The sequence below is a fragment of the Pipistrellus kuhlii genome, unplaced genomic scaffold (genome assembly GCF_014108245.1).
Source record: "Pipistrellus kuhlii isolate mPipKuh1 unplaced genomic scaffold, mPipKuh1.p scaffold_m20_p_3, whole genome shotgun sequence".
NCBI classification, from domain to species: Eukaryota; Metazoa; Chordata; class Mammalia; order Chiroptera; family Vespertilionidae; genus Pipistrellus; species Pipistrellus kuhlii.
In genome coordinates this window covers 48,865,659-48,887,663 of record NW_023425529.1, presented here as the reverse complement: position 1 = coordinate 48,887,663, position 22,005 = coordinate 48,865,659, and the positions used below count along the sequence as shown (strand labels likewise).

Sequence of the window (22,005 nt, the reverse complement as noted above, 5' to 3'; positions counted from 1 at the left end):
TGTGTCTTGTTCTCTTTCCTCCTTCAACATCTTGTCTGTCTTTCCTGAACTCGTTTTCTCACTCCCTTCTCCTCTGCCACAGCCAGAGGCAGAGAGTGACCTCATTGGACAGCTGCCCCTTCCCCTTCCCCAAGGGAGGCAGGGCAAGCTGGTTTCTCAAGCCCCCAAACTTCCACAGCTGACTGACTCACTCTGTCCCAAGCCCCAGTGCAGACACCGCCAGCTACCCTGGCCTCCAAGCGCGGTTCCAGGCCAACCAGAACACAACTGGGAGGAACCACCCAGAGTAGAGGGGCTGCAGCCGCTTTAGCTCTTCTGTTGGACTGTCTGTCCCCCCTCCTCCCACTACACTGTGTGTGTGGGGGGGGACAGAACCAGCGCCTCCAGGACCTGCTGCTCCTGATGCTCTTGAGAAGTGATTCCCAACCTTTCCTCTCATGTCACACAGAAACTAATGAGTAAAATTCCGCAGCACACCAATGTGTGTGTGTGTGTGAGAGAGAGTGTGTGTGTGTACTAGAGGCGTGGTGCATGAAAATTCATGCACTGGAGAGGGGGTCCCTCAGCCCGGCCTGCCCCCTCTCACAGTCCAGGAGGCGGGAGGTGACCTGGCAATCAGGGGAAGGCAACGCCCCATCTCACCTCTGCTGCTGCCACTGCCAGCAGCGCAAGCCTCAGCTGGCCCTGGTTACCTGAACCTCAGGCAGCCCTGGGAAGCTGGGCAGCCGCCATCTGAGGCTTGCTTGTGCCTTGGGCTGGCCCTGGGCAGCTGGGGGGGGGGGGCTGAGGGCACTGGAGGACTCCAGAGGTGAGTGGGCCTGGCCTTGTCACATGCCTGCCACCCTGGTGGGGCTGAGGGGACTGTGCACTGCCATCTTTGAGGGTGTGGCAGTCAATTAGCATATTCCCTCCTTATTGGTTTATTTTTTAAAAAATATATTTTATTGATTTTTTTACAGAGAGGAAGGGAGAGAGATAGAGAGCTAGAAACGACCAATGAGAGAGAAACATCGACCAGCTGCCTCTTGCACACCCCTACCGAGGATGTGCCCGTAACCAACATACATGCCCTTGACCGGAATCGAACCTGGGACCTTTCAGTCCGCAGACCGATGCTCTACCACTGAGCCAAACCGGTTTCGGCTGGTTTATTATTAATAAGGAGGGAATATGCTAATTGAATGCCCACCTCAAAGATGGTGGGCATTCAGTTAGCATATTCCCTCCTTATTGGCTGTGGGCGCCACCATCTTTGGGACAGCATGGGGGTCAATTAGTATATTCCCTCTTTATTAGATAAGGTATATGCCAAAATAGGTATAACTTTGATTCATTCACATCAGATGGCTATTGCTGTGTTGCTGTTGTCATTTTTTTATTTGACAATCTAAGGAAAAAGAGGTCAATGCCCCTGACTGGATAGTCAGGTACTGCGTGTTTTAAAAATACTTGCAGTACAGCAGTGTGCGTGCGGGGGGCACCCCATTGGAAATGGCTGCCCTGGGTGTCAGGGAAGCATTGCTGTTGTGTCCCTGGCCCTCCTGGTGCCACCTGCGAGCACCCACACCTGCACTTTCCTGGAGGTCCGTCTGCCTGCCTGTCTCGGGGAGTCCACTGCTGGACCCCCCTCTCAATGGGAGTCCGGGTCCAAGCCTGTGAGGCTCTCCCCAGCACCGACCCAAAGCCCCAAGTAGGATGTGTCCTGCGGGCCAGGAGGCGATTGGGAGAGTGGAGGGCAGAGATCCTTCAGCTCCCCAACAGCTCCTCCCTCAGAGCCTGGAAGGGGTAGGGGTGGGGTAAGTTGGCGGCAGCAGGCTGGGCTGGGCTGGGCTGGGCTGCGCTGACCCCTCCCCAGCGGGGGCGGGACCCCAGGAGCAGCGAGGGAGCCAAACCCCAAAGAGGACCAGACACCGAAGAGGCGAGATGGCGGGAACCGGCCTGGGGTCCCGCTTATACAAGCAGATCAAGAGGCACCCCGCGGTGAGTTCGGTCCGAGCTCCCAGTACCGTCTTGCCTACCCGCCCCCCGCCCCGTGCTCTAACCTTTTCCAGGGGGTCCTCAACTCTCTCTGCAATGTGCCCCCTGGCAGAGGCCCGCTGTGCGGTGAGGGAGAGGGGCCGGAGCTGTGGTGCAGGCGCGGGTGGGGGTCGCCCGGCAGGAGAGCGTGTGAGGGCGCCGGGGAGCTGGGGGGTGGGGGTCGCCCGGAGAGGGGACTGACTGGCTGTGTCCTCGGTCTCCCCAGCTCATCCCCATGATCGGCTTCATCGGCCTGGGCATGGGCAGCGCTGCGCTCTACCTGCTGCGGCTCGCCCTGCGGAGCCCCGACGTCTGGTAAAGGCCGGGCTGGGGTCCTGGATGGGGCACCATGGGGCCGGGAAGGGCGCCTCTCAGGGACGGTGGGAATGGGGGGGGGGGGCTGGCAGGGATCCCCCTGCGGCGCCCCTGCCCCTGCCCCTGCCCCACCCCCAGCATCCCCGGCTGGAGCCCCTCTCCTCCTGGGCCCACCCAACCGCACGCTCCTCTGGCTCCAGCCGTGCCCCGGCTGCCATGGCAACGCCGTTCTGCCGCCGCAGGCAGCCTATGGGTACCTCCACATCCCTGCGGGCCAGGACGTGGCCAGGCAGCCCACGTCTGGGGGTGCGGCAGGGGTGATATGAGACTCCACTGCCCCCCCCCCCGAGGCAGTGAGGGTGGGGTCAGCCCCATGTTGTCAGAATTGGGACACATCACAGAAGCCCCAGCCAGCTCCTCTCTGCTCTGCCGGGCTGACCCCGGGGGGCAAGGTGCAGTGGGGAGCCCCTGGGTGGGGTTGTCAGTCCCTCCTGTGGTCTCGCTCTGACAATGGTGACAGCCTTCTGCCAATGTCCCCCCTCCCCGGCAGTTTTGGGAAATGCCCCCCCCCCCCAGGGTAGGGCCGGGTGGTGGGGCAGAGGGAGAGATGCTGGGGTAACATCAGGATCTAGAGTCCTAGTTCCCACAGAGAAACCCCAACCACCCCCCCCCCCACCCCCACAGCTGGGACCGAAAGAACAACCCGGAGCCCTGGAACCGCCTGAGCCCCAACGACCAGTACAAGGTACCTTCCGGTGACCCTGGGGTCACACCTCTATCCTCATACCCTGGTCTCTGGGACCCTGGCGCCTCCCCGCTAAAGGGAGGCCTGGGCACTCAGTGCACCCCCACCCTTCCACAGTTCCTTGCAGTTTCCACGGATTATAAGAAGCTGAAGAAGGACCGGCCAGACTTCTGAGCCTGGCTGGGATGGTGGATACCGACGTCAGCCAGCCTCCTCCTCCCTGCCTCAGCCCCCAGCCTCCAGGGCGCCACCGTCGCTCCCCCGTCCGGCTCCTGAGCACACAGGCCTGGTTCCCACGCCTGAGGGAGGCGGCCCCGCCCCCACCCTCTCCCCTGTCCCCGCAGCGGAAGCACCCCTGACCCTCAGCTCCAGTCCCACGCAGGGGGGTGGGGTGGAGTCAGGAGGTGGGGCCCCAGTGTGTTGACTCAAATGGCCCGAGGGGTCCCCTCTGCAGGGCTACAGGGGCCTCGGAGGGCGTGGCCAGGGCAGGCTACGTGAGGAGCGTGGCAGTCGTGAGCCAAGAGCAAGCAGGGGCCTCGCGTGCCAGGCGACGTGGCAGGCCCCGCGTCAGCCAGGGCTCATTGCCTGCGGCCCAGCCTGCTCCGGAGGAGGCACCGCTGAGCCCGGGGAGGGGCGGCGCGCTGCTTCCTGCGGCTCAGGAGCCAACCCGCACCCCCTCCGGCCTCGCACCTGGGCCTCCCCCTGCTGTCCGCCCCTCCCGGCTCCCCTCTGTCCCTGGGGATCAAACAGAAGCAGCCATGGGCAAAATACAATTTCATTTAACAAATTGAATTTGCTGCGCCTGCTAATCACGTCTGGTGTCGGCTCTGATCAGAGACAGAGAGAGGAGGCTGCAGCCCCGGGGGGCCTCGTGGTGGCTGTGGGAGGGGATCCAGGAACAACACAGGGAGGGAGACAAATCACCGCCTGGCCCAGGGGACGGCTCCCGCAGTAATAGGCGCTCGGGTCAGGCTAGCATTTTATTAGATAAAAACAGAAAGGGGGGCGTCTACCCACCCCTTCCTCTGGCTCACGAGGGTGACCCCCTGTCCCCGAGAAAGAACGGGGAGGCCGGGGAGGCCGTAACACTGAGATGAGGGGAGCCCGCAGGGCAGAGAGCCCTCCGGCCTCCTCCTAAGTTTTTTTACAAAAAGGAATGTCCGCTACAAATGCTGCGAAGGGAACTGCATTTGGCTCTTCCCCCAAGTGAGAGGCCTTCTCTCCACCGGCAAAAAGCTGGGAGAGGGCTGACCCCTCCGCTGGTGCAGGTGAGGGAAGGAGAATGATTTCAGTCTCTGAGCCTCATCGCCTCGGTGCCTTCAGTGCTCATCGAAGCCGGGCATGGGGAAAGCCCGGGCAAACTGCTCCACCCGCTGCCTGAGGTCATCCAGCCGTTGCCTAGTTTCTGGGTCACTGAGCAGGAAGGATTTGAAGTCCTGCAGTTTGGCTGGAGAGGGGTGAGGAGAGGTGGTCAGAGCCTTGGGGAAGGCGTGAGATCACGGGGAGGGCTGGCCGGGGCCGGGGTGGGGTCAGCCTACTCACTGGTCTTGCTCTTCACATCCAAGCCAACCTTGACCCCTTCATCTATAAACGCCACAACCCTCCGGAAGTCATCCTCTCGAAACTGCCGAGAGGTCAAGGCCGGTGCCCCTGGAAGAGGCAGAAGAGGACTAGCATGGCCATCCGCCCCCTCGCAGCCACCCTCCCCCCCTGGGCCCTCACTCAGGACTCACCGAGCCGGAGGCCCCCGGGCGTGATGGCACTCCGGTCCCCAGGACAGGTGTTCTTGTTGGCTGTGATGGACACGAGCTCCAGCACCCGCTCCGCCCGCGCCCCATCCAGGCCCTTGGGCCGCAGGTCCACCAGCACCAGGTGGTTGTCGGTGCCACCTGAGGGGGAAGCGTAGACGGAGAATGGTGAGTCCCGGGCCTTTGCCTGAGGCCACAGAGGCTCTCACCCACCCTCCTGGCTCACCGGACACCAGCGAATAGCCTCGCTCTAGCAGGGCGTCCGCCATGGCCCGAGCATTCTTCAGAACCTGCAGGGAGTACTCCCGGAACATGGGGCTGCAGGCCTGGAGACGAGACAGCAGCACCTGGGACCCCGAGTCCTGCCCCTCCCGCCCCTCTGCCCCCAGCACAGCTGTCACTGGTCTTGAGGCCTCCCCTCCGGGCCCCTCCCCTCCAGCAGCCCCGCTTCAGTTAGCAAGAAGCAGGGTCTGAGCATCCCGATGCCCACCACCCTCCAATGACAGGCCCCCCAACCTGCTTCAGGGCCACGGCCACGGCAGCAATGGCATGGTTGTGGGGGCCCCCCTGCAGGGACGGGAACACAGCAAAGTTGATCCGGTCCTCAAACTTATAAGGGATCTCCCGGCCAGTCTTGGGGTCCACAGACTGCACCCCCTTCCGGTAGAAGATGAGTCCTGACCTGTGTGGGAAGAGAGTGGTCAGAATCTAAGCTGGAAAAAAAGAGCGAGGGATGGGGAGAGCAGAGGAAGCCGGCAGGCCCGCACCCCCGAGGGCTCTCGGCCGCCTCAGTTGTGCTGGGAGTGCTTGGCGACAGGGGTTGAGGGGGAACAGAACCTTCCTCCCACCTCCTCCCACCCCCAAACTCCCTGCCAGGGAACTGCCACACGGGCGAGAAAAGGAGAACCCTCAGACTGGGCAGAACTCTCTGGGCAGAAGGAGTTCCTCTCCGATCCACAGCAATGCCCCGGGAATACGGCACGAAGGCCAGGAAAGGCAGGGCCTGACCTCGGGGAGCCTGACCTGGCCCCTCGAAGGGTCTTGTGAGTGGTCGTGGTGACGACATCCGCATGCTCGAAAGGTGAGGGGATCACCTTGGCGGCCACCAGGCCACTGATGTGGGCCATGTCTGCCATCAGGTGCGCCTTGACCTCATCACACACCTGGGCACGAAGAGAAACAGGCCTCAGTCTCGGGAGGGTCAGACAGGCCTGCCCACGCCTGCCCCTCCTCCAGAACCTGCCCAGCACCCCCTGGGCAGCGGCAGGTGCCCCAGCCCTCCACCAACCTCCCGCATGCGGGCGTAGTCAATGAGGCGGGCATAGGCACTGGTACCAGCAATGATGAGCCGGGGCCGGAAGAGTCGAGCAGTGACTGCCAGCTGGTCGTAGTCAATGAGGCCGGTTTGGGGCTGGACAGAGAGACGAGAAGCTGATGTCCTTCAGAAGCAGCCGTGCAGCTCGCGTTCCTCCCTGACCTTAGAGGCTGCTCAGGGCTCCAGCCTCTCGCTTTCCCAGGAGAGGCTCCTGGGCCTCGAGCAGCGTCCTCCCCAGACCTCAGAGCACTCACTCACATTCAGCTTATAGGGCATGGACTCAAAGAAGATGGATGTGGCTGAGATCCGCTTGACATCAGACATGTAGCCGTGGGTGAGACTGGGCGGGGAGGAGAGGAAGTGAGAAGGCTTCTAAGCGGAAGGAGACCCATTCCTTTCCTGCCCTGCTCCATAGGCCTGTCTCTGGAACACCGCTCCTGGCATGCACCACCCTCACTGCTCTGCCCACTCTGTGCTGGGCACTGGTTACTGGGGCCTTAGCATCCTCCCGCTCTGTACCCTGAAGGACAGGGAGAGGCCTGTCCATCTGCAATGAATAACCCCTCTCTCATCGCCATATGGCCCAGGCAGCCCGTCTGCCACCCGCCCCACCCGTACTCACTGGCCACCGTCCGGCAGGTCCAGCCCCATGATCCGGTCGTGAGGTTGCAGAAGGGCTGTGTAGACAGCCAGATTGGCTGGGGACCCCGAATAAGGTTGGACATTGACTCCCCACTTTGCAGGATCCAGGTCAAAGGCCTCCAAGGCCCGGCGCTGACACAGCAGCTCGATTTCATCCACTATCTGTGCTCCCCCATAGTATCTGCCATGGGAGGGGGGCATGTCAGGGCAGAGAGAAAGGGTTCCTCCATCCCCCTCAAAGTAGCAAAGGAGCGGGAAGGCTGCTCCTCTAGACGCACCGGGAGGGTGCAGGCAGGCGTCCCCCACCGGGAGCACCATCCCGGAGGCTGCCCTCCAGCCCTCTGGTGTCCAGCCCTCACCTCTTGCCAGGATAACCCTCCGAGTACTTGTTGTTCAGACAGGACCCCAGGGCTTCCAGCGCAGCTCGGCTGCAGAAGTTCTGGGGTGAGGGGTGGGGGCCATGTCAGAAGGTAGAGCCCTTTTGAGAGACTCCCACAGCCCACCCTGCCAGAGGCCAGGCTGCACGGAGCTGAGCTCTACAGAAAGCTCTGTTCATTCAGGGCTCCTTGTCAGGCTTGGGCACGGCCAAGGGCAGCATCCTCAGAAACCTGGCTGCCATGATAGGTGTCCCCATGCCCCCATCCCATAACCCAGACTGCCCCTGCCTCTGCTTCAGAGGACAGTAAGAAGAGAAAGAGATAAGGCCCAGCAGGAAGGCCCTGAGTCTGAAAGGGAGATCCGGAGAAATGGCAGTAAGATGACCTGTGACTTCCCGTACCCACGGTGGCCCACGCCTTAGCCCTCTCCCCAGACCCCACCTCTGAGGCAATGAGCTCCAGGCCACGACACTGCCTGTCCTTCTCCCTCTGCAGCAGCTCCCACATCTCAGGGTCACTGTCTGACAGACTGTCCTGGCCTGTCCAGCCCCTGCTTGCTTCTCCAGTCTGGGTCTGGGCTGCTTCACTGTGCCGGCACCGCATGGCCATGCTGGCCAGCTGACCGTGTCTCCACAGAGGCTAAGGGAGGAAAAGCCAGGGTTAAAGAAAAGGGTTCAGTCTCCCAACCACCACCAGCCACGCCTATTAGGCCCTCAGGCTCCGAACCCAACAGCCAGCTGTCCAGCCGGCCTGTTCCAGTTTTCACCACCCCCACCTCCAAAAGCCAGTTCTAGAGCCAAGGCTGAGATCAATGTCCAGGGGGTGGTTCTGATTCCATCCATTCACCTCACCTCAGAATCTTCCTCCGCTAGACCCATGAACCTCTGCAAAGCCAGAGGACAAAGTTTGTGTTCTAGAAGCTAGAGGTTCCAGAACATCTCTACTCGCTGGAACTAAAGGGTCTTCCCTGTAGGGGCTCCATAAAGTGACATTCGGGGGAGGGGGGTGTGGAGAGAGAGACCAAGTTGCAAGGGGTTAAGAGAACAGGATCTGCATAGTTTGAGGTGTTTTTCAGAACATTGGAGGTAGCCATCTAATGTTCTGAAAACCAAGGTAGATTTTTAGCGGTCCCAGGGGGAGTGGTGGGAGTGGGGGTGGGGGTTGGGGGGCTGATGGCAGGGAAGCCAAAAACCACACTCAGTCCTCGGCCGGGCTCCTCTCCACCGCCCTCCAGCCCGCAGAGCCGCGGGACCCCTGATGCAAGCAGGAGGGCTCGGTTGCGTCATCGGCACAGCTCGGAGCTTCCAGGGAGACAGCTGGCTTGTCCAGACTGGGAATCCCGCTGTTTGCCGGCACAGGAGCCGTGGGCAACTGTTACCGTTCCCTCCCCAAATGCCACGTAAAACAGATGGTCACATGGCCTGGGGCTTCTGATTACCGAGTGAAGAGCCCCCCTCTCCCCCGTATACCCCGCGTGCACCCCAGGGTGTCGGTGATTCCCAACTTGCGTGTCCGCTCCCAGAAGACCCAGACCATGTGCGTGGAAAAGCCAGGAGAACCCCATAGTTTGTGAATGGATATTACGGTAGGAGGGGAACTTGCTTTTAATCACCCAGACTCCCGAGCCCCATTCTTACCCGAGTGGCCCAGAGCAAAGAGAAAGACAGCATCGCAACCCGAAGTCGCCGGAGGTCAAGACACCGACTCTAGCGCGGAGAAGCAAGGGGTCCGAAAAGACTGACCCGAGAGCGCATGCGTGAGAACAGCGGTCCTAGAAGCCACAGGATTGAAGGTAGAGGCCTACGCATGCGTGAGGCGACTTTAAGGTCTTCTGGGAATTGTAGTTTTCCCACCTTTCTTCCGCTTCATTTCCGTCTGAAGCCCCAGGGTCATAGACTCTGGTCTGAAAGAAAAGAGATCTACTGCCGCCCCCTCCCTCTCACCGTCCTAGATATCTTTGGGTGTTCCCCTCCACCCCCCTCCACCCCCGCCCTGTTGTCCAGACAACAATCATTTATTGGATACCTCCTGAATACCTAGTATTATTAGGCTCCCTGGGAAATACAAAGACTCCTTTACAAGCTAGAGCAGCGTTTTTCAACCGCTGTTCCGCGACACACTTGCCTGGTGTGCCGTAGGTGCAGACAAGACAAGAATTTTATAATTTTTCACTATTTTGTTTACTTAATATTTCATAATAAAGTAATTATAAAATACTTTCTTTGTGTTTATTTGATTCCTATTCAAGAGAATTACTTTATATATAGTCAATATAGGCACAGAGTTAATTTTTTTTTTAACATTTTCTAATGGTGGTGTGCCTCGTGATTTTTTTCATGAAACAAGTGTGCCTTTGCCCAAAAAAGGTTGAAAAACACTGAGCTAGAGAGCCATGGTGCACTGGAAGTCACCTGGTTTGGAAGGGTGAGAGAGGCAAATTCAAGTTCCAGCTCTGGGACTTACTAGCAAATTAGCCTCTCTGGCCTCAGTTTCCTCACTTGCAAACCAATAATAAAATAACATGTGGAGGGGACATGCTCTGGAATGGATTGTCCTCCCTTCCTCCTCTGACTTACTAGCCTGCCTTCCCCTCGGCCATCTCCTCCTTCTTCAGAGTGAGACGCCCCTTCCGGTCCTTGTACCTGTTGGAATTTGTTTACTGTTCACCTCTTGCCTTCCAGGCAGTCAGTGAGCTCTCTTTGTTTCCCTGGGGCTATAGATACTTGGAACTGGAAGAGATCTTCCTTTTAGCCTGAGTTCCTCTGACCTCATCCTTTGGGGGCAGGACTCATTGACTTTGCCAGGAGTAGGTTCCCAAACCTGGGCATCGGAATTAGCTGGGAAATCGGATATAAATATGAATGTGGCGCCTTTCCTCAGAGGATCAATGGATCTTAAAGAATAGTGGGCATTTGCCCACTCATGCTGACACGCAATGAAACCTCGCCTCATGATTCTAATAAGCAGTGATTTTGAGAACCATTGCCTCACATGGCAATATTACACGTTCATTCATTCAACATACATATTGAGCTTCTACTCTGTGCCAGGCATGCCATAGCCCTGGAGGTTCAAGAATAGATTACTAACTGCTGGGACATCAAGAAGTGAAAAAAAAAAAAAAAAAATGCAACAAGTGCAATTCCAGGCATGGGCACCTCACTCTGTGCCCACAAGTCCAGATGTCTGAAAAAAAGAGTGGGAGGAGGAGGAGAGGATGACCTTGCCAGAGAGGGGAGGACAATCCATCACAAAGCAACTTCATATGCAAAATCACATATTATTTTATGATTGCTTTACAAATGAGGAAACTAAGGCCCAGCTGGGTTAACTTGCTAATTCCAACCATTTTCACTAGATCCTCATACCAGGCCTCATATCCTTAGCTCTATTTTAGATTCTCATATCCTTAGCTCTACCTCATTCCCTCCCACTCCTGCTCCAAGTGTTCTCATGTCTTCCCAGCAATAGGCCTGTGACAGGAGTCCACTGAGTTCTATTTCCTCCAGTCCCTGACCCAGAACCACTTCCCACCTCTCTCCTCCTTTCGGCACCTACCCGTCCATCCATCCATCCATCCATCCAACCATCCATCCATCCGATGGTTATTTCCCCCTTACCGATTTTTCACTCCCGGGAATGTCTGGGTCACACTCGCCTTTGACTCAGTTTCCCGCTGGAGCCAGTGGGCAATCCCCTGGGGAACCCTGGACCCAGGACTAAAAGCAAAGGAAGGCTGAAGAGAAGGCACCTTCTGTGCCACAGCTTGTCTCTACCCCCTCCCAGCCCCCTTCTGGGGTCCCCGGGGGAGGGGGTGATGGCTGAGCCTGAGAACTGCTAATGAAGCCGCAGCCAATTAACGCTCAGGCCAGGGTAGGGGGCGGATAAAATTAGCAGCCGCGGCTGCGAGCGGGAGCTGAAGGCTAGAGCTGGAGGCGGGGGCGGGGAAGGTGGGCAGCTGGCTGAAGGGGGCCTTGTTTGCTGGCGGCTTACAGAGGCAACGCAGCCTCACTCTCCGGACTCTCCTGTCCCTTCCCCCACCCCCTCGTCTCAGGCTCAGGCTTCACTCCCTCTCTCCCTCGTCCGTCTGCAAACTCAGCGCCCACGAAATTAGGAAGGAAAAGGAAGATCGATGACTCCAGATGCCGCAAACACCGTTCCCCTTCCCCCCACCTGCCACCTCCCGCCAGCCCCACGGAGCTTAGCAGGTTGTCAGCGCTCTGCTTACGAAGTCCCAGTATCTCCTTGACTGCTCTGCCCACCTCTGGGAGGAAAATCCCCACCTCTAGCAGGGCTCCGACACCAAGGGTCGTCCTCATATCTGTGTGATGTGGTTTTGGATGACCTCCAAGGTGCTAGCTCCATCAGCATTTGCCTCAGTTTCCCAGTTTCTACGGGGTGGAGGGGGACAGGGACAGGCCCCGCCTTTGCCACACATTGAAATCCACACACATACCCCTTCCCCACAAAGGTCTCACAGAAACCCGTATTGGATTTCACTTTATTTTGTTTTGGAGTAGAAAAAATATCACTGAGAGGAAGCAGCCGGAAAGGGGCAGGTGGGGCAGGACTGCAGGGACCGGAGGGAGGCGGGCAGAGGGCAGGGGCCAGAGTCTTCCCCTAGGCCCAGGCGTTGGCCTCCACTCCCCTAATTGGGATGCTGGAGAGAGAGGAACAGGCGCAGGGCAGGCCAGCGGGGCGGGGCCTCGGCTTACACACGAACGTCTTCACAGTCTTTTACTGGGGCGGGGCAGGGGGGGGCAGAAGAACAAGAGCCTGGGGGTGAGGAAGTCAGGGTGGAATGAGGGTACTAGGCTGGCGTGATGACCGCTGAGGGCGAAGGGCGTGTCCAGCCCGGGGGCCCAATTCGGACACAGGGGACGCTGGGACCGCCTTTCCTGGGGCTGCGCTCTGTTTCCTTCACTTTGGGGTGTAGCTGAGGGGGCCTCAAAGGCACTCCCCATAAGGAAGAGGGGACCCACGCCAGCAAACAGCCCCCAGAACGGAAGGGTGAACGGAGGGCCACAGGAGTTGCGGGTCCCTGGGGGGAGTCTCACTTCGGGGAGGCTGGGATTTGGCGGGAAGCTCGGGGCTGGGGCTGGGGCTGGGGCGAGGGCGGGGGCGCCCTAGCCAAAGTAGGGGTTCTCGCTCTGGAAGTTGTAGTCCGGGCACACCTTCTGCACCAGTTTATAGTCAAAGCTGAGGAAGGAGACGAAGATGCAGATGACCTTGAAGGGCTTGGCGCACAGCCAGGCGGCGTGGCTCTGCGTGTGCTCGGTGAAGCACACCTGCGAGGGGTCGTACAGGCACGGGCGGTGCTTGCGCGCGCGGTCGGTCTTCTCATACTCCACGTGGCAGTTGAACGCGCGCGACTCCTTGGCCCCCGGCACGCCCAGCGCTCCCCCGAGGGGCCCCGCCAGGGCGCCCCCTAGGCTGCCTCCCAGCCCCGCCCCCGCAGCCGCCGCCGCCAGCCCCAAAGCGGGGGGCCCCAGCCCGGGGAGCACCCCCTCCAAGGCCAGCGTGGACTGCAGCGGGTGGGGGGCGGGCCCGGGCAGCCAGACGCCCCCGAACTCGACGCGCTTGGAGGGCGGCACGATGCTGACGCTGAGGTTGCCCAGGCTGGACGAGTTGTGGCGGAAGTACACGCTGAAGGTGCCGTTCACGTGGTCCACGATCTTGCCCGTCACCAGCAGCGAGAACTTGAGGGTGTGCACCCGGAAGTAGAAGTCCCCCCAGCCGAAGATCTTCTTGGCGCGGGCCGCCTTGAGGGACGGCTTCCTCTTGGGGCGCTGCGCCGGGAGCGCCCCCGCCGCGCCCGCGGCCCCCGCCCGGGCCAGCGCCCCGGTGTGGTTAGCGGCCCAGGCCCAGCTCCAGGCGCGCGCGGCGCCCAGGCCGTCGGGGGACTTGGGCGCCTGGAGCTGCTGGGCCGGGGCGCCCCCTCCGGCCGCTGCGGGGCGCAGCTCCATGTACTGCGGCCTCCCGGACTCCGGCAGCTGGGCACGGACGGTCTGTAGACCAAAGAAAAAAAAAGAGGAAGAAAAAGAGATGCTGGGCTGAAAACGGTTTGGCTCAGTGGATAGAGCGTCTGTCTGCGGACTGAAGGGTCCCGGGTTTGATTCCCGTCAAGGGCATGTACCTTGGTTGCAGGCATATCCCCGGCGAGGGGTGTGCAGGAGACAGCTGGTGGATGTTTCTCTCTCATTGAGGTTTCTAGCTCTCTATCCCTCTCCCTTCCTCTCTGTGAAAAATCAATAAAATATATTTAAAAGAGAGGAGAGAGAGAGATACTGGAGTTGTCCCTGGCCACCCAGCCGGGGCCTTCCCCATGCCAGCCCCTGTCCAAAGCCACTACTAGGAGGCCACATGGAGCCCAGCGGCCGCGAGAGTGGTCATGGCGGGTGGTGGGAGCAGAGCCGCAGCTCTGTCAAGCTGTGTGGTCTTGGCCAAAGCACCTCACCTATCCAGGCCTCAGTTTCTGCACCTGAGATGAGACTGCCAGTCCTTGTGTTCTTCCAGATCTGCCATGCGGCTGAAAAAGCCCACACCAGGGAGGGTTTGCAGATGGGGACAGGGACAGGGAGCCTGGCTGGTTCCCAGCAGCGATGTTCAACCTCATGGCGCCCATAAACTAATGACTGAAATTCCGCAGCACACCAAAAATATTATTTTGGCCAATCTGACAAAAAAAAAAATAGGTATATTTTTTATTCATCCATACCGGATAGCTATTGTTGTGATGGCCATTGTCATTTTTGTAACTTGACCATCTAAGGGAAAAGAGAGGAGGTCAAAGCCCCTGACTGAACAGTCAAGTATTGCATGTTTTAAAAATTCTCGCGGCACACTAGAGAGCAGCGGCACATTGGCTGAAAATCGCTAGCTCAGAGCAATGAGCCAGGGAGGAGCTGGACTCAGGCAAGTGAGGCCATGACTATTGTCAACATCCAGCATCAAGGAAAAGGTGAAGCCCAAGCGGATTTTGGCTCTGGATAGATCAGCGGCAGGCGGCCTGCGGACTGAAGGGTCCCTGGGTATGATTCCAATCAAGGGCATATGCCTGGTTGCAGCTCCATCTCCAATGGGCGGCGGAGGCGGGAGGGGCGGGCTTGGGGGAGGGAAGGCGTGCAGGAGGCAGCCAGTCAATGATTCTCTCTCATCATTGATGTTTCTATCTCTCTCCTTCCTCTCTGAAATCAATAAAAATATACATATTAAAAAAATAAAGAGGCGAAGCCCTCCAGATGCCTCTGTGGAGACCAGAGCCCCACCCCGGCCTCATCCTCTACTCCGTGGTGGGGAGGAGCATGGGAAACCAGCAGAGCTAGGGAGAGCAGTGGACAGTCAGTAGGCTTGTGGGTGCTTCTCCCCGCGTCCAGCGCGCTGCTCAGTGGAGGAGGCCGACTGGTGGTGCTTCCCAGGCTGGGGACTCGGGGGCTCGGCCCGGATGGAGCGGCAGGAGGAGCCGCCTTGGCCCGCCCCCGCCCGTCTCCTTGTGTCTCAGGTGGCAGCGATCTGGGAGACAGCGAGGGCTGAGTACAAGATAGATCGAGAGGCGGGAGCGGTGGGGCCAGGCCTGGGCCATCAATTATCTGGTGGGGGGGGCAGGGGTGGCCAGGAGCGAAGGAGACAGGCGGTCAGAGCGAGAGGAAGAAATATGGAGATGCCGCTCCAGCGGCGAGTGGGAGGGAGAGGAGCTGTACATGTCAGAGTGTGTCAGTCAGACCGTGCTAGCTGTGGCTGGTAGGGTGGCCCTTACTGGTGTGGGTTCAGACTGGGGAGGGAGCACTGCATGTGTCAGTCTGGTGTGGTTGTGTTTCTGTTAGCCTAGGATGGTTGTACTGCGTGCCTGTCTACCTGGAGTGATGCCTGTGCCTGTGTGTGTGTGTGTGTGTGTGTGTGTAGCTATGGTGATGGATGTGTGTCTGCCTAGGGTGGATGTGCATGGTGGTTATGTGTGTGCCCTGGTGACTGTATGTGAGTGTGTGTGTCTGCCTGCGTGTGGTGGCTGAATGTTTGCTGCGTCAGTCTGTGGCAGCTTGTATGTGTGCCTGGGCTGTAAGTGTGCTTGGGCTGTATGTGTGCTTGGGATGTATGTGTGGGTTGTATGTGTACCTGGTTGGCTGTGTGTATTAATCTGAGCCAGGCTGAGGCTGTGTATGGCCTTGTGGTAGGTGCATCTGTGTGACTGGGCTGGCTATGTGTGATCTCGGGGCACACTTGTCCTGTGTGAGTTCCTCTCATCCTGTGTCCAGTGTCCAGCTCCCCTAGAGCGTGTGTGTCAGTGCATCCACAACGACAGACCAAGTGCTCTCGCCGATTCTCCGGGGCGCATGTGTGAGTTGTATGGTAGTGGCCCCTGCTGGCTGGGCTGGGGTAGGTAGAGACCTGACGGCATGGTGTCTCCTGTGTTTGTACACACCCCTGTGTATACGCCAGGTGTCCACAGGGAGCGGACCCGCAGAGCCAGGCAGCTGGGCTACAATCTCCCCGCCGGTCCCCATCCCCGCAGCGCTGCGATCCTGGGTTATTAATGCGGCAGCCGCCACCCGACCGTCATACATATTTATCGCCCCCCAATCCTCCTCCCGCCACACCGCCTCCCAGCGCAGGTGAGGGGTGCGGGCGGGCGCAACAGTGATTGACTCAGACAGTCGCGCCTGAGCTGGCAGCTAACGCCCCAGGCTGGGCCTGGGAAGGGCTGGGGGAAAGGGGCCTGGGCCAGGGCAGGAGGGGGAAGGACCTCCCAGGAAGTGGGCTTGGAGAGAGGAGAATGGAGCCCGGGCATGGGCACGCAGACGGGTGTGTGAAGGGAGCGATGAGGCAGTGGAAGGTGGGGAGGGGGCCCTTTGAACTCTGACACCTGATCTTCTCACCTCTCTGGGCCCAACCACTGCTTTTTTCTGGGGACTCCCATCAGTCCCTGAAGCCTGCTCCAGCAAACCCCAAATGTCTGAGTCACCCCTGCCCCCCCACCCCAGCAGCACCCAGTGTCCTGCACCCCACTCAGGTCCATCCAGCACTCCTCCCCGGCAGGGGCTGGGACAGGGTGGCGGGTTCGACTGGGTGGTGGGGGGTGCCGGCTCCCCCCCAATCCCAGACAAATTGACATTGACATTGACGTCTGTGCTTCTCTGATCCCCAGGCTTTGGGCACCGGCACCCGCCGGCCATAGCGGGCAGCCGGATGAAGGGAAGAGCTGGCGGGAGGGGCTTGGGCAGGGAAGAGCGAGGGTCTGTGAGGAAACGAGCCGAGAAATGGGAACACGGAGTAAAATAAAATAAAATCCTCCCTCCGGCTGCCTTGCTCGCCTGCTCCCGCTCCCTCTCCCTCTCTCGCTCTCCCTCTTTCACTGTTTTTCCATCCCCCCACCCTCCACTCTCAGTCTCCTTTTTTTGCCTCTCCGTCTCTTCCTCACTGTTTCTAATTTTCCTTTTATGATTCTATTTTCCTCCCTGTTTATGTCTCGGTAGTTCTTTCCCTCTATCCTTCAGGTTGTCTTTCTCCAGCTGTGTGTGTGTGGGGGGGGGGGGAGTGGGAGGGAGGGGAAAGCAGGGTGACAAGGAAGCCCCTCTTTGTCCAGAGCCCATGGTGCCCTCCTCTCTCTCACAGGACTAAGAGGAGAGCAGGGTGCTGCCCGCCAGGTCCCCTCAGTCCGGGCCGGTTTAATTAAGCTAATTAAACGCGATGACATTTGCGGAGGGGAGGCGGCGGCGGGCGGGCGAGGGTGCGCGGAGATGCTCGGCGGCAGACAGGGATGTGGGGGTGATGGGGTGCGCTTCGCCAGGTGCCTCCAGGCCCAGGCCGGGTGGGAGTCGAGCCAGGAGCGCTTTGTCCCCAGGCAGCGAGCCCACGCACTGGAGGGGAGTTGAGGCTGCCTCTTGCCGCTTAACAAACTCCATGGGGGGGGGGGGGTGCTGTTTTGGGGCGGGAGCGCTGGGAACAGGGGGAGGAGGAGACTGTGGGCCCCCAGCCGCATTGCAGGGTGCGCCTCCCTGGGGCCTCCCGCCTGGTCCCTGGCTCCTCTCCGGCTCCGGGGGTCAGGCGGGGCCGCTGAGGGTTCCCGTGGGGGTGGGATGGCGCCCGGGGCCGAGGCAGGACAGCTCTGGCCTGGCGGGAAGGAGAGGGGAGGGTGTCCGGAGACCTTGCACCTAGAACTCCGCCGGGCACTGCAGTCAGGGCGGGCGAGCAGCTGGGAGCTGGCTGGGGCTCAGGGGTGGAGACAGGAGTGAAGACAGAAGTGGGGAGGACAGGACGGGCTGCAAGAGGCACGGCCCAGAAATGGGGGGCCCTGGGCGTGTGCACCCAGAAGGTCAAGCACTGGGTATAGCAATGAGGAAGGAACAGGAGTAGGATCAGGGGTGAAGGTGGGAACCCGGAGGAAGAGGAGTTCAGACATGGTGGATGGGCATTGGGCAGGGGTGCTGAGAGGGGGGGGGAGCAGGGGAAGGGGATGGGAACCAAAGTGAGGGTGGAGGCAGCGGTGGTGGATGAGGGATGGGCTTTGGGGAAGGGCAGCAGGGAGAAAGGGAGGGGGGTGAGGGCTGTAGGATGGGGAGGGTTGGCGGTGGGAAGGGAAATGGGGGATGGGGAATGGTTACTGGGCAGAAACAGAGGTTCAGAAACCTAGGGGTGGGGTGGGGGTGGGGTCTGGATGGAGACGGGACTGGGAAGCCAGGCCAGTGGGGAGTGGAGGCTAGGGAGGAGGCAGCTGAGGACAGGTGTGGGAGGCAGGCAGAGGGCGAGGTGGAAGCCGGGCTGGAGCAGGCTGTGGGAGGGCCAGGCAGGTGGAGGTGCAGATACCTCCCCCAGACAGCATTATAGTGTGTGTGGAGGGGACCAAGGGGGGACAGGCTCTGCCCTTGGGCCGGTGCCCCTCCCCCTCAGCCCCGCCTGCCCGCCTGCTCCCGGCCTGCAGCGCAAGGCTCACCGTTATCTGAATTTTGATTTTATTTTATTTTATTTCCCTGCTTCCCAGAGCCGGCGCGGTCCCCCCGGGAACGGCGCCCCCCGCCCCCCGCCCCGCGCCTCACTTTATTATTGCAATAAATGTGCCTATAAAGGCGCGGGCTCGGGGCGCTGCGTGGGGGGGCGGGAGCCGGAGCGGGGATGTAATTTCCCGGAGCCGGAGCCGGAGGGGGAGTGGGCGGGGTGGAGGGGGAGGAGGGGGAGGCGAGGGAGAGGGGAAGCTCGCCAATTTCCAGCGCTCCGGGCTGCGCTCTCTGCTCTCCAGCCTCCCTGAGGTCGCTCCCACCCCAAGTCCTGAAACTCCCCACTGCTCCCCAAAACGCTGGGGTCCTGGGACCCCTCCCACAGGACCCGCCGTCTCTCTATTATCTGCCCTGCCCCCCTCCTGGACCCCCAGCGTGGGGCGCTGCAAGGCTCTGTCCAAAGTCCCCATCTCCCGGTGGAGGACTGCATCCCTGACCCTGCGGTGCCCTCTCCGCCGGCCTGGTCTCTTTCAGTGCGGTCTCACCCTTTCCCTGCCACCCTCTCTTCTCTGACCCTGGGGGTCCTCCTTGCCTTGCTTCGGCCCTCCGCTACTCCACCTCTTCTCCCCTCACCCTGGCCTGGACCCCCACCTCCTCCCCTGCGCTCACCTGAGACCCTTTCCGGCGGGCACCCCTCCCACGCTCACGGCTTCGGCCAAGGGGAGCTGTCACAGCACCTCCCTCTCCGAGCCCCTGGCCCAGCTGCAGCCCTGATCACCCCCAGATCCCTGCCCACAGCGCTGGCCGCCTGGGCCGCACGTGCCTAAGTGGCCCAGCCAAGGATTAGCTGGGGGCTCGCGAGCTGGTGGGAGCGGGAGGGGCGGGCGAGACGGGTGGCCAGGCCAGCTGGCTAGGCGACTCGGGTCGGCTTAATCATCCCCCAGGCAGGACAGAGCTGGAAGGTCCCCCAAGGCCCCACCCCTGCCCTCCCCCAGCTAATTAGTAATTAGTGATTAGTGATTAGTAACTATTGATCTCCTGCTGCTTCTCCCAGTAGACAGATGCTTTGGCCAGGAGTGGGGAAGCCGGAGAGAGAGGGAGAGGAGGAGTTGGAGACCTGAGCCCAGGCCATATTAGAAAGATTCTGAAGGAGGCCTGGCCAGAGGGCAGGGCTCCAGGGTCAGCGGGAGCCGGGGTCCCAGGTCCGGAGAGGAGCGCAGAGGAAGGAGGAAGCTCCCGCAGGCAGGTGACCAGGGTGGGGAAGGCAGGCTTGTGAGCACGGACCATTAAGGTTTCCCGAAGAGCTGTCCTGTAAACTGTTCCCCCACCTCTAACCCAGTGTCAGCCCTGCCAGCCCGGCACCCACCGAGCCAGCCCTGCCTGCACACACACACACACACACACACACACACACACAAGCTACACTCAGATACAGGAACTCATCCTGAGGCTCACAGCCCAATGCCCACACTCAGAGCCACAAGCACGCAGACCCAAGACCCTGGACACGCACACAGACCACACAGAGGCTGCAGCCCACAACCCACCCTGGGTGCACATGTGTGCACAAGCCCTACTCACACGTGCACACAGATCAGCACTTGGACAGACACACAAACACTTTTCTACACACACTTCCCATGCACCGTTAGAAACAGCCTCACACCTACCGCCTGGGCGCACAGGTGACCCCTTCTCACACACAAATAAACCGGGCCAAATGGCAGGTACACACTTCCCGCTGGCCCCAATACAAAGACCCACGGCTGCAGCTCACACACCAGCCACGTCCCCGTTGCTCACATCCTCCTGCTTCCTCTCCCTCAACTCTCCGCCAGATGTTTCATTCCCCTTCAGGGGCAAAGAAAATTAAAGCAGATCTGTCCACGGGGGAGTCTGTGTGAGGGGGAGGAAGTTGAAAGGAGGAGCAGGGGTGCCATCCCCTCTCCTCTCCCCCAGGCAGGCACAAACAGTGGGTTCTGGGGCACAGCCCCCTGCAGTCCTTCCAGGAAAGAGCTGGGCAGCAGGGGCAGCAGCTTCAGTGGAGGGGGCTCCTCTGCCCGCCGCCTCCCAGCCCCTCAAGGTCACCAGGCTGGTTTGGGAGAACCGGAAAGCTCCATGACGGGTTCACTGGCAGCCCCTGCCCCACCGCCAGAGCAGCTGAGTGTGATCTGGCCAAGCAGGTGGGGGTTCAAGGGTTGGGGGCAGAACTACAATACATCCCTTCACACTCTTCAGGGGCTGGGAGCAGGGGTTTAGGGAGCCACCTGCTTGCCCCCAGAGCAGCTAGGTTATGGCCGGAGCGCAGGAGACAGAAGTGGGCAGGGGAGCTGACTGGAGGAGGCCGGAGCAGGGCCTAGGTCCCCCCTGGGGCACACAGCGGGGCGCAGATGGCCGGCTGTGAAGCAGGCACTTGCACTCACCCCTTCAAGCCAGCACCACGCACCACCCCAGCGTGCACACACACCCTGGTCCCCAGCCCTGGACGCCCCGCCTGGCTGCCCGGCACACATGTGCACGCGCTGCCCCGCTCTCCACGCCGCTGAAGCCTCCAAGTCAGGAGGAGGCAGGTCAAGTCGGGGCTCCCTCGCCCAGGAGCTGGAGAAAGGGGCATTTTTTTGGGGGGGGGGCATGCAGGGGATGGGAGGAGAGACTCCCCTTCCAGACAGCCCCTGCCCCCTGTCAGCCGGCGCCCCCGAGGGGTGTGTGTGTGCGGGTTGTGCAGGGAGGGGTGTCTCCGCGGGACACGGGCTGGGAGGCTGTAGCCAAGTCCGGCCGCTGCGGTGCGGTCGGTGCGCGCGCTGTGCCGGGCTGTGCGGGTTCGGACCCGGCGCCGCCTGGCGCGGTGACAGGCGCCGGGAGGGACGCGAAGGCGCGAGCGGCGCGGAGGGAGGACAGGAGGCGAGGCGGCGAGGCTGACACCCCGCCGGCGGTCTGCCTGTCTGTCTGTCTCGCACTCCCGCTCCGTCTGGCGCGCTCTCGGGTCGGGCTCCGTTCCCTGCCCGCGCCGCCCGATCCCAGGCGGGCCCCCACCCCGTCCGGCCCCGACCCCCAGCCAACTTGCCCCGGAGAGCGGGTCCGGGAAGGGGCGTCTGTCTGTCGGCATCCCCCCCGGCCGCGCAAAGTTGGGGCTCAGGCTGGGGCGGGGCGGGCCGGGGAGCCCCTCGCACTCCGGACCTTCGCGTCCCGGACCGGACCCCCACCCGCACCCGCACCCAGACCCGCACCCAGACCGGGACCCGCACCCGGACCCAGAACCGGTGCGCGGCGCAGCCCCGCCGCCGCCTTACCTTCTCCAGGAGCCACGGGCCAAGGAGCAGGAGGAGCCATTCCGGGAGCAGCCGCATCTTCCCGGGGCGGGCGGGTCCGGCGCGCGGGCGGCGGGGGGACCGGGTGGCCGGGGGGACGGTGCCGGGTGCGGAGCGGGGCCGGACTGAGCGCGGGGAGCGGGGGGCGGGGGGCGGGGCGGGGCGGGGAGAAAGTTGGGTCGGACTCGGCGGGCGGGGCGGGGCTCCGCGCCTCCAATCCGGGCGGCCCGCGCGCCCCCTCCCGCCGGCCGGGGGCACGGAAGGTGACTTTCACCCCGGCACGCCCGGCACGCCCCGGCGCAGGTGCGAGGCGAGGGCGGCGGCCGGCCCGGGACCGGGGCTGGGGCTGGCCTCGACCGGGAGGAGGGCAGCGCGAGGGGATCGAGCCCCCGAACGGCGTCCCCGAGGGGCCCAGCAGGACCCGAACCCCTCGGTGCTTGGGGCCAAGGTGGTCCCGGGGCGGGATCGCGGCCGGGGCGAGGTGAGCGGGCGGGGCCCCGGGCGGCCGCCGCCGCTGACGGGGATGGATGGGCGCCCGGCGGCTCATTCGGCCGGGAGATGAGAATCATTGATCACGGACGGAAACCCCATCACGTCTGTCAATAGGGCTG

The 22,005-nt window shown here is 61.4% G+C and overlaps 3 protein-coding genes across 4 annotated transcripts; 1 reads left to right on the top strand and 2 right to left on the bottom strand.

The window, feature by feature from the left end:
• The first annotated feature begins 1,820 nt into the window (after nt 1-1,820).
• Nucleotides 1,821-3,868, top strand: NDUFA4L2 (NDUFA4 mitochondrial complex associated like 2). The gene is made up of 4 exons (XM_036455991.2): nt 1,821-1,980; nt 2,243-2,331; nt 3,016-3,076; nt 3,194-3,868. The coding sequence occupies exons 1-4, from the start codon at nt 1,924-1,926 to the stop codon at nt 3,248-3,250; spliced, it is 264 nt and encodes an 87-aa protein (XP_036311884.1). The 5' UTR covers nt 1,821-1,923; the 3' UTR covers nt 3,251-3,868.
• A 119-nt stretch (nt 3,869-3,987) lies between these two features.
• SHMT2 (serine hydroxymethyltransferase 2) lies at nt 3,988-8,929 on the bottom strand. 2 transcript variants are annotated; one of them, XM_036455985.2, is made up of 12 exons: nt 8,796-8,929; nt 7,600-7,797; nt 7,141-7,220; nt 6,762-6,962; nt 6,398-6,479; nt 6,113-6,235; nt 5,848-5,987; nt 5,341-5,506; nt 5,051-5,150; nt 4,810-4,965; nt 4,619-4,726; nt 3,988-4,523 (listed from the first exon to the last, which is right to left on the bottom strand). In XM_036455985.2, exons 1-12 carry the CDS (start codon nt 8,826-8,828, stop codon nt 4,396-4,398), a joined length of 1,515 nt encoding a protein of 504 aa, XP_036311878.1. In that variant the 5' UTR covers nt 8,829-8,929; the 3' UTR covers nt 3,988-4,395. The 2 variants fall into 2 exon arrangements, with proteins under 2 accessions (XP_036311878.1, XP_045444111.1); XM_045588155.1 differs by lacking the exon at nt 7,141-7,220 and having other exon boundaries at nt 8,796-8,891.
• Nucleotides 8,930-11,642: 2,713 nt separating this feature from the next.
• NXPH4 (neurexophilin 4) lies at nt 11,643-21,484 on the bottom strand. The gene is made up of 2 exons (XM_036455989.2): nt 21,377-21,484; nt 11,643-13,166 (listed from the first exon to the last, which is right to left on the bottom strand). The coding sequence occupies exons 1-2, from the start codon at nt 21,431-21,433 to the stop codon at nt 12,285-12,287; spliced, it is 939 nt and encodes a 312-aa protein (XP_036311882.1). The 5' UTR covers nt 21,434-21,484; the 3' UTR covers nt 11,643-12,284.
• Between the last annotated feature and the right edge of the window lie 521 nt (nt 21,485-22,005).

What these genes read in the sequence shown, in the direction of transcription:
- NDUFA4L2 (XM_036455991.2), top strand. Translation starts at nt 1,924, where the DNA reads ATGGCGGGAACCGGCCTGGGGTCCCGCTTATACAAGCAGATCAAGAGG. An exon ending in AGATCAAGAGGCACCCCGCG is followed by an intron (nt 1,981 to 2,242) that starts GTGAGTTCGGTC and finishes CGGTCTCCCCAG; the next exon opens with CTCATCCCCATGATCGGCTT. An exon ending in GCCCCAACGACCAGTACAAG is followed by an intron (nt 3,077 to 3,193) that starts GTACCTTCCGGT and finishes ACCCTTCCACAG; the next exon opens with TTCCTTGCAGTTTCCACGGA.
- NXPH4 (XM_036455989.2), bottom strand. Translation starts at nt 21,433, where the DNA reads ATGCGGCTGCTCCCGGAATGGCTCCTCCTGCTCCTTGGCCCGTGGCTC. An exon ending in GCCCGTGGCTCCTGGAGAAG is followed by an intron (nt 13,167 to 21,376) that starts GTAAGGCGGCGG and finishes TTTGGTCTACAG; the next exon opens with ACCGTCCGTGCCCAGCTGCC.
- SHMT2 (XM_036455985.2), bottom strand. Translation starts at nt 8,828, where the DNA reads ATGCTGTCTTTCTCTTTGCTCTGGGCCACTCGG. An exon ending in TGGCCGTGGCCCTGAAGCAG is followed by an intron (nt 5,151 to 5,340) that starts GTTGGGGGGCCT and finishes TCTCGTCTCCAG; the next exon opens with GCCTGCAGCCCCATGTTCCG. An exon ending in GGATGTGAAGAGCAAGACCA is followed by an intron (nt 4,524 to 4,618) that starts GTGAGTAGGCTG and finishes ACCCCTCTCCAG; the next exon opens with CCAAACTGCAGGACTTCAAA.